The sequence below is a fragment of the Rissa tridactyla genome, chromosome 5, assembly GCF_028500815.1.
Source record: "Rissa tridactyla isolate bRisTri1 chromosome 5, bRisTri1.patW.cur.20221130, whole genome shotgun sequence".
NCBI classification, from domain to species: domain Eukaryota; kingdom Metazoa; phylum Chordata; class Aves; order Charadriiformes; family Laridae; genus Rissa; species Rissa tridactyla.
This window is the reverse complement of record NC_071470.1, coordinates 48,117,936-48,127,817: the sequence shown is the minus strand read 5'-3', so window position 1 is coordinate 48,127,817 and position 9,882 is coordinate 48,117,936. Positions and strand designations below refer to the sequence as shown.

At 45.6% G+C, this 9,882-nt stretch overlaps 1 protein-coding gene across 2 annotated transcripts; it reads left to right on the top strand.

Annotated features, from left to right (window-relative positions):
* Positions 1-156: 156 nt before the first annotated feature.
* TLR2 (toll like receptor 2) lies at positions 157-9,600 on the top strand. Of its 2 annotated transcripts, none has more exons than XM_054203960.1 (3): positions 157-480; positions 2,157-2,223; positions 4,249-9,600. In XM_054203960.1, exon 3 carries the CDS (start codon positions 4,257-4,259, stop codon positions 6,606-6,608), a length of 2,352 nt encoding a protein of 783 aa, XP_054059935.1. In that variant the 5' UTR covers positions 157-480; positions 2,157-2,223; positions 4,249-4,256; the 3' UTR covers positions 6,609-9,600. The 2 variants fall into 2 exon arrangements, with proteins under 2 accessions (XP_054059935.1, XP_054059934.1); XM_054203959.1 differs by having other exon boundaries at positions 2,136-2,223.
* The last annotated feature ends 282 nt before the right edge of the window (positions 9,601-9,882 follow it).

Below are 9,882 nucleotides of genomic sequence, written 5' to 3'. Positions count from 1 at the left end.
CAAAAGGATTTTTCTGTTCACTTTCCTGGAGAAGAATAGCTCATGGGCTAATCATTGCTGAACTCCAGTTAAGTGATGAGTGAATCATCTGACAGCAAACACTGGGCACTGATAAAACAGATTAGGAGATGGTGTGCCTAGAGATAAGGAGGAAAATATGTCTTGCGGGTCATTTCAAAGAGAAGGTCAGAGAGAGGTAGGAGAAGCCTACAGAGTACACTCTTACCGTAGACGCAGACTTCTATGGGTTGGCACATCTAAAAGGACTGATAGTGTTACTGCTCGTATGCCAATCAGATCCCCGAGGTGGGAACACCCCTGCTTACACGTCCAAGACGGAGAGGTGAAGTGGGAAGGAAACAGCACTGTGAGAGGAAGCTGGGTGAAGAGCGATCAGCAAGAGAGAGATGAAACACGACATAAGTTAACCAGCATGCAGGTGCCGGAGCTGGAGATCCCGGTAGTTTTTTCTGCACAGAGGTGAGTCTGCAGGCGGGTGGAGGCTGGAGACACAGGGAAAGAGAGTGGAGATGCAACACCAGGGCAAGAAGCAAGGAGGGAGCACTGGGAAGAGGCTGTCTCATCTCTGCCACCGAGTCCTCCTCCTCTGCACAGGGCACTCAGGGTGCTCGGGGCTGCTGGGCAGGGGCCAACTCCAGCAGAATGGAGCAGGCAGCAAAAGAAAGGCTCCCTGCCAGAGCTGGGACATGCTGATGGGAGCAATGTCCTTCAGGAAAGGGGAGAGAGGAAAGCAGCAAATGAAAAAGAGACAAGTTGGGTCAGACTCTGCAATTTCTTCTCAGTTTCCTTGTGGGAGGGTGCCTTCCATGTGCTTTGTGCTGTTTGTATGTTGTCCCACTTGTGTGTCCATACCGGCTGCCCGGGAAAGGTCGGGTATGAAGGTGGGCTGTGTTTGTGTTAGGAATTCAACCAGGAAAGAGCTCATTCAGCAACAGTCTTGGGGCAGTGGGATTAGCTATCTCCTCACCTTACTCTGCCCTGTTGCACATCTTCTGTGTCAGAAACAAGAGAGGAGCATGCCTATATGCGCGCGCGCGTGTGCGTGTGTGCATACACATACATACTGTTAAGGCAATGCTGGTGGGTGATAGCCAGGAAGAATGCAACCCACACGTGACCAAGTGGAAAGTAGCAGCTTTGCCAAGTCTGCTTGTGGATCCATTCCTTCACCAACCAGTGACCCTCCCGCTGCAGGCTCTGGAGCACTGCTCAAACTTACCAGCCCTCATTTAGCTTGATAGCATTCCCCAAGCTAGAATCAATTTGCACGCTGTTGGCACGCTTCATTTTAGCAGTTACATTAGACGTTAGCATTTGTTAGTATTTATAGAACCTCATTCTGTTGGCACTCATGGTTTTGTTTAAGAATACGCGCATATTTCCTCAAATAATTCTACTCTCCTGAGCCAAGGAAGATAATCCTGAGCATGTCTGATGACTTGGACCTTTTGTCCATAACCCAGAAACACTTTGAAAGTCTAGTTCATCACAGCACCTTATGGTATAAGGGCATCTGTGCAAGTGTCATTATTAGCTGCATTTCCATTTCTGTGTGGCTTTTTTTCTTCCCAGGGCAACAGGGAAGAGTGGTTCCTTGGTAGGGCAATGTTGTTGTGGAGTAGGGCTATATTCATGAGTGGGTGCAGAGAGGCCTGAAATGACCCTGTAAGTCAGGGTCTTAAGCTGAATTAGCCAGGAATAGGAAGGGGAAAAGAATGGCTGAAAATGAATGAGAGTGGGAATGGGATTTCCATGAATGTCTGCTCACATTACAGATGAGCAAAAGAACCTGGAAAAGATGCTCAGGCAAGTTATGATAAAGAAAGAAAAGTGTCCTGTACCACCAAATGTGATTCAGTCCTGCAGTCCCTGATTGGTTTCAGGCTGGTAAGGTGAACAGCCATTAGGCTCAGCCGGTATTTCCAGCGTAAATATCAGTACCTGCCCCATTCCCTTCTGTGCTGCCAATTTTCCACTTGTAAATAACCTACCTATAGATAGATTTTGATTGGCCAGGTTGCCTGGTTGTTTCTTTTTCTAACAGTAAGCATTTTGATGGCAACTTTTAAAACCCCACTTAAATTTGTTGCTTGTGAAACTCATCTTACTCATAGCTCTGCTCCGATGGTCTACAGCACTCTGTTATCCGGCCAGACTTGCAAGACCAAAAACGCCCCGTAAAAAGCCTCAGCTGGACAGCAGGTGAGTGTGACTACAGAGTGTAATTCTTTGCGTGGGATTCACATGCATAAACCTCTAGGTATCTAAACTATGGTGCGCCATTTTAAGATGATGGGGTCATTTCTCTTGGAGTCATCCTATCTTAACATGAGTGTCTAAGAGACATGATGAAAAATGCCCTTAAAAGTTCTTATTTCTCTCCATTGATGTTGGAGGACATGGTGGCTGGCCAGCTCAGCTGTGGGCATCTAAATACAGGGCAGAGGAATGTGTCCTTCAAGACCCAAAGCTCTACATCGGAGAGAGACAGATATTAAAGGAGAATAACACAAGAGGTCAAAATGTTTGTAGTCTTTCAGGTGGGAAGAGATGGAATGACTGAAAAAATTTTCCACAACTTTTCCTCCTCTCCCCATATCAAACAATCTCAGGTAATTCTGCCCCTTTTGAATAATTTTAAGCAACTCTGGCTAAAAATAATAAAACCAGAAAGGTAGGACTTGTCTGCATGAACTTGTCTGTGTGAATCAGCTAGTGTAAAACAAATTAGAATTATGAATTCAAAGTATGGTAGATCTTCTGCACAGAGGCCCAGTAGGATGACTGAAGGGGCAAGTACTCCTCGGTGAGCCAGCCTAACTCGATTAACCTGATATAGAGCCCACAATGATCTTTGGGAACCTGTCGGTTGGCCTCTTTGGGGTTGATTCCCTCTTTCCCCCTCAGAAGGATACTTACTGGGGAGTGTGTGTGTGTGTTGTGACTCACTGGGGAAAGTTATACTTTAAAAGTGCTCTTTGATCTTGTCAAGAAAGCATAAACAAAAAAAAGGGATATAATTCAATATGTAATAAGGGTTTTGAAGGGAAAACCACACTCTCAGGCTTCAAGAATCGTTTCTCCAACTCCTCAGAGGGACAGAAGAACTAAAGTCACCTTGTTGGGAGGAAGGACAGGTTGGATATTGCAGCAAGTTCTGTAACACAAAAAGCCATGTCAAATCAGTAGTACTATGAAAGGCACGACCGTGAGAGGAAAGAGAAGTGACACAGGATCCACAGCTGTGTGGCTTCTCTTGAATCATTTAAGTCCAGAAGATGAGGAACAGGCTGCGGGGCTGGAAAAAGCTGATCTGCAGGAGGCTCAAAAAGCCCCTGACTCTTCCTTGCAGCTGGGCCTGACCACCTTCTCTGTGCCACTGAGACGCAAAGCAGAAAAAGCCACTGCCAGAGAAGGATGTGGCAGTAAAAAGGAAGAGCTAAGAGTCAGTAGGTTACCATGGTCAGTTTTCCCAGATTAAGTTTCATTAGCAAGTATCAGACTGATTGCAGCATGGCAACGATGGCTTACACAGACATGCAGGCAAAAATTTATTTCCCTGCTACTAGAACATTTACAATCAGAATAGCCAAAGGCAGATAAAATGAGGAAAGGGACTGAAATATATGCATCCCTCTTCTTCCTATTGTCAGAACCCAGATTAGACATATGCTTGAAATGAGTATTAAATGTGAACATCACCATCTCCCACAAGACATTGACTCTTCTTGATGTAACCAGGATTTGAAACAGATACGGGGAGACTCCTTATAGTAAAATATGGATATACAAAATAATAGTCACAGATGCAGAAGGAAAAGACCTAAGGAGGGACTAAGGGGGATGTATGGGGACTATTTTCTAAACAGGCGAAGGATCAGATTAGTAATAATGTTGTGATTATTCAGATGTTTACCTGAATCTGCAAAAGATTTGTGCAGCTGTTAATTAATTTGATAGTCCTCATTCCAAAATTAGAAATCACAGGGAAAAGAAGAGTAAATTCAGTGTACACAGCATTTACCAAATGATTCTGGAATATTTATGTACAATGTGCCTTGTTTTGACTAATTGTTTCACCTCTAAACAGTGTTAAAAACAAATATATTTACAGTGCCTTCAACAGGACAGAACACTAAGGGTTATGTTTTAGCTATATCCAAAATATAGCTTCTTCAAAACTAACTATTCATCTTATATTTGCTCTCACTAGATTTCATATTTTAGGCAAAATAATGACTACACACACCTGGCGAGTGTGGGCCATCTACATGGTCTTAGTTGCAAACCTCTCCGAAGAGCGGGCGCTGAAGCAGCCTTGTCCTTCGTGCGATGCCACGCAGCTTTGCAACTGCTCTTCCATGGGCTTGGATTTTATTCCCTCAGGGCTCACGAGCAAAATCACAACGTTAAACCTGGCCCACAACAGGATAAAGCACATCCGATCCCAGGATCTGCAGCAGACTGTGAACCTGAGAGTCCTGCTGCTGCAGTCCAATGAAATCAGCTCGATAGATGAGGACTCGTTCCGCTCCCTTGGGAAACTGGAGCTCTTGGACTTATCAAATAACAGCTTGGCTCACTTGTCCCCTGCGTGGTTTGGGCACCTTTTTTCGCTCCAGCACCTCCGCCTTCAAGGGAACTCCTACAGAGACCTGGGGGAAAGCTCCCCCTTTTCTAGCCTGAGGAACCTGAGTTCTCTCCACCTGGGCAACCGGTGGTTCTCCACGATAAGGCAAGGGAACTTTGAGGGCATTGAGCTTCTCGACAAGTTGTGGATTGAGGGTGGCAATCTCAGTCAGTACGAGCCGGGAAGTTTGAAATCGATTAAGACAATAAATCACATGATCATAAACCTAAGAAGTGTTACAGTATTCTCCGCAATTGTCAGGGACCTTCTGCACTCTGTCATTTGGTTAGAAGTGAGAGAAATAGCATTCAGTATACCTGCTGAAGTGCAACTATTGAGAGTCATGTTGTCGTCTTTTGCAAAGAAAATTTCTTTTAAAAAGGCCTTATTAACAGACGCTACTGTACCTGAGATTATCAGCATTTTAGAAGACATGCCAAAATTAGTGGAGGTGGAGATTATAGGCTGTAGACTCTTGGGAACTGGACAATGGAAAATACAGATTCAAGCAAATCAATCACAGACTCTTAGAGTTCTGACAGTAGAGAAATTATCTATAGAAGAATTTTATTTGTTTACAGATTTAAAAGATGTGGAAGGTCTACTGTCTCTTCTTACTGAAGTCACAGTTATAAACACCAAGGTCTTTTTGGTACCATGCAGCCTTTCAAAACATCTTCTGTCATTAGAGTACCTTGACCTTAGTGCGAATTTGCTTGGAGATCAGAGTTTGGAGCATTCGGCCTGCCAGGACGGTTGGCCCTCACTACAAACTCTAAATTTAAGTCAGAATTCTCTGAGTGACTTAGAAATGACTGGTAAAAGTTTGACTCATCTAAGAAAATTAATTCTCTTAGACATTAGCCAAAATAATTTTGGTGACATGCCAGATGTGTGTGCATGGCCAAAAAACCTGAAATACTTAAACCTGTCCAGCACTCAAATTCCTAAACTAACGACTTGCATTCCCCCAACGCTAGAAGTTTTGGACGTTAGTGCTAACAAGCTGAAGGAGTTTGGACTGCAACTCCCATTTCTCAAAGAGCTGTACCTCACAAAAAACCAGCTGAAGACCTTGCCTGGTGCTGCACCCATTCCTAACTTAGTGGCCCTGTCAATCAGAAGAAACAAACTCAACAGTTTCTCCCAGGAAGAGTTTGAGTCCTTCAAGAAAATGGAGCTGCTGGATGCCAGCGACAACAACTTCATCTGCTCCTGTGAATTCCTCTCCTTCATTCACCACCAGGCCGGGATAGCCCAGGTGCTGGTGGGGTGGCCTGACAAGTACGTCTGTGACTCTCCCCTGGCAGTGAGAGGGGAGCAGGTTGGAGCCGTGCACCTCTCCCTGATGGAGTGCCACAGGTCCCTCGTGGTGTCGTCAATCTGTGTCCTGGTCTTCCTGGTCATCCTCGTCCTCGTGGCCCTTGGCTACAAGTACCACGTGGTCTGGTACCTGAGAATGACCTGGGCATGGCTCCAAGCCAAGCGGAAGCCCAAGCGAGCCCCCCCAAAGGACATCTGCTACGACGCTTTTGTCTCCTACAGTGAGAACGACTCCGAGTGGGTGGAAAACATCATGGTGCGGGAGCTGGAGCAGGCCTGCCCCCCCTTTCGGCTCTGCCTCCACAAGCGGGACTTTGTGCCCGGGAAGTGGATTGTGGACAACATCATTGACTCCATAGAGAAGAGCCACAAAACGCTCTTTGTGCTGTCCGAGCACTTTGTGCAGAGCGAGTGGTGCAAATACGAGCTGGATTTCTCGCACTTCCGCCTCTTTGATGAGAACAACGATGCAGCAATTCTCGTCCTCCTGGAGCCCATCCAGAGCAAAGCGATTCCCAAGAGGTTCTGCAAGCTGCGGAAGATCATGAACACAAAGACCTACTTGGAGTGGCCTCTTGAAGAAGAGCAGCAGGAGAGGTTTTGGTTTAATTTGAAAATAGCTCTAAAATCCTAGACAGGGACATTAAAGACTGAATATGTAGCAAACGTATTCTGGATTGTTTCCCTTGCATGTTTGTTCCATCACCTATCTGTATCTCAAGAACAGAGAGCTGAGCTACTGAAATTTCTATTACTTGCTGTAAGATTATTTTTTTTTTTGTAGCTGTGGTCGTGAACTGTTGTACTGGTTTGGGCTGGCATAGAGTTGATTTTCTTCATAGTTGCTCCTACGGTGCTGTGGTTTGGATTTGTGACCGAAACAGCGTTGATAACACAGGGATGTTTTAGTTATTGCTGAACAGTGCTTGTACAGCATCAAGGCCTTTTCTATTTCTCTCACTGTCCTGTGAGGTATCATGGTACATGATAATTTGGGGTGACCAAAGGGATGTCCCATAACATATAATATCATGCTCAGCAATAAACGTTGTGGGAAAGGAAGAGGAAGGGAGGACGTTTGGAGTTATGGTGTTTGTCTTCCCAAGTAACTGTTACGCATGATGGAGCCCTGCTTTCATGGAAATGGCTAAACATCCCCCTGCTGGGAGGATAAAGTGAATGAATTCCTCATTTTTGCTTTGCCTGCATGCAGCTTTTTCTTTATCAGTTGAACTGTCTTTATCTCAACCCACAAGCTGTCTCACTTTTACCCTTCTGATTCTGTCCCGCATCCCACTGTGAGGAGAGTGAGTGAGCAGCTGTCTGGTGCTGAGCTGCCTTCCAGGGTTAGAATAATAGAATGGTTAGAGTTGGAAGGGATCTTAAAGATCATCTAATTCCAACCCCCCTGCCATGGGCAGGGACACCTCCCACTAGACCAGGTTGCACAAAGCCCCATCCAGCCTGGCCTGGAACACTTCCAGGGATGGGGCAGCCACAGCTTCCCTGGGCAACCTGTTCCAGTGCCTCACCACCCTCACAGTAAAGAATTTCTTCCTAATATCTAATCTAAATCTCCCCTCTTTCAGTTTAAAACCATTACCCCTTGTCCTATTGCTCCACTCCCTGATAAAGAGTCCCTCCCCATCTTTTCTGTAGGCCCCCTTTAGGTACTGGAAGGCTGCTATAAGGCTTCCACAAAGCCTTCTCTTCTCCAGGCTGAATAACCCCAACTCTCTCAGCCTGTCCTCACAGGATAGGTCCTTCATCCCTCTGATCATCTTTGTGGCCCATCCTACTTATCACTGGTAACCACTTGGACATTAAGCTGCTGCCTGCAACTCTTTGAGTCCGTACATCCAGCCAATTCCTTATTCAGTGGGTGGTCAATTTGTCAAATCCATGTCTCTCTAATTTAGAGACAAGGATGTTGTGTGGGACAGTGTCAAATGCTTTGCACGAGTCCAGGTAGCTGATGTCAGTTACTCTTCCCTTATCCACCAACACTGTAATGCCGTCATAGGAGGCCACCAAATTTGTCAGGCATGATTTGCCTTTAGTAAAGCCATGTTGTCTGTCACTGATCACCTCCTTATTTTGCATGTGGCTTAGCAGACTCTCCAGGATGATCTGCTCCATGATCTTGCCAGGCACAGAGGTGAGACTGATTGGCCTGTAGTTCCCTGGGTCTTCCTTTTTCCCCTTTTTAAAAATGGGGGTTATGTTTCCCCTTTTCCAGTCAGTGAGCACTTCACTGGACTGACACAACTTCTCAAATATGATGGATATTGGCTTAGCAACTTCCTCTGCCAATTCCCTCAGGACCCGTGGATGATCTCAGCAGGTCCCATGGACTTGTGCACCTTCAGGTTCCTCAGATGATCTCAGACCTGGTCTTCTACAGTAGGTGGTTCCTCATTCTCCTAGCCCCTGCCTTTGCCTTCTGCGACTTGGGCGGTGTGGTTAGAGCCCTTGCCAGAGAAGACCAAGGCAAAAAAGTCATTGAGTAACCTCAGCCTTCTCCATATCCCAGGTAACCAGGTCTCCTGTTTCCTTCCAGAGAGGGCTCACATTTTCCCTAGTCTTCCTTTTAGCGCTGACATACCTATAGAAGCATGCATTCATGTAGGCCTCCTGGCATTTTTGCCTGACTTTCTCTTTGTTGGGATGCATCACACCTGACCCTGGAGGCAGTGATCCTCTAATAGTAACCAGCTTTCCTGGGCCCCTCTTTCCTCCAGGGCTTTATCCCACAGTACTCTACCAAGCAGATCCCTGAAGAGGCCGAAGTCTGCTCTCCTGAAGTCCAGGGCAGTGAGCTTGCTGTGCGCCCTGCTCACCGCCCTAAGGATCTTGAACTCCACCATCTCATGGTTGCTTCAGCCAAGGCTGCTCTTGAGCTTCACATTCCCCACCAGTTCCCCCTTGTTGGTGAGAACAAGGTCCAGCATAGCACCTCTCCTTGTTGGCTCCTCTATCAATCACTTGTGTTGTTAAACCACAACAATTGTCTATGCCCACTAATCAGCAATGTTAGCAAAAGCTGTTTCATTTAAATATTTAATGAAGAGAAGTTGTTTAGAAATACAACTACGTAGTTTATATATCTTTATCTTTGCAAACGCTTTACGAGAGAGCCCGCCTAGCCAAGGGGTTTTCTGCATTCTTGGTATAAACCACTTGTAATCAAATGCAATAAAACTCAGTTTATGCAGGAAGGATTTTTGTCCTAGCTCTCCTAGTTAGCAGATCTAAGGACTGATTCTCAGCAGTATTTCAGTCACTGTAAGTTAAATGTCTAGATCTCCTGAGGATCATGGCTGCAAGGCTTAATGTAAAACTGCACTTTCACACTGCAGTGGCTGGCTGTTGTAGCATGTATGTTCTATGGCAGACAACTTTCTTGGTGAAAGACAGCTATGGACGATTTCTGCCTACTTTAATTGTACCATACGTGGGAATAGATGCTTCAGAGTAGGATCCACTCTTCTGACTTGCTTAAATGGAGTTTAAGCTGTTCTCAGCTAGAGTGTGGGAAACACTGATATGTATACAGTCTTTGAATTCAACACTGAACTCCTCTCTCTGATCAGCAGCCTTAGCACAGACATGAAAATCGTGTTTCCTAATGTCCTCTAATGTCCTCTAATGTTTCCTAATGTCGTGTTTCCTAATGTCCTCTCTCTCTAAATGTAGTCCACAAAACCAGAGTGGGTAGATAGCATTCCACCACAGACATTGTGTTTGCTGCTAGCTGGAGCCACGTTTTCTTGAGAAGATTGCTGGGGCAGAGCCTCTAATTTCTGAAAGTGTGGAATAAGTGGGAGACACTGGCACCAGGCTCTTCCTTCAGAGGTGATTTTAAAAGAAAGGGGTATCTTGGGTTCTATTTCCTTGCAGAAAAGAAG

Excerpts from the sequence above, each read along its gene's own strand:
- TLR2 (XM_054203960.1), top strand. The coding sequence starts at position 4,257 with ATGACTACACACACCTGGCGAGTGTGGGCCATCTACATGGTCTTAGTT.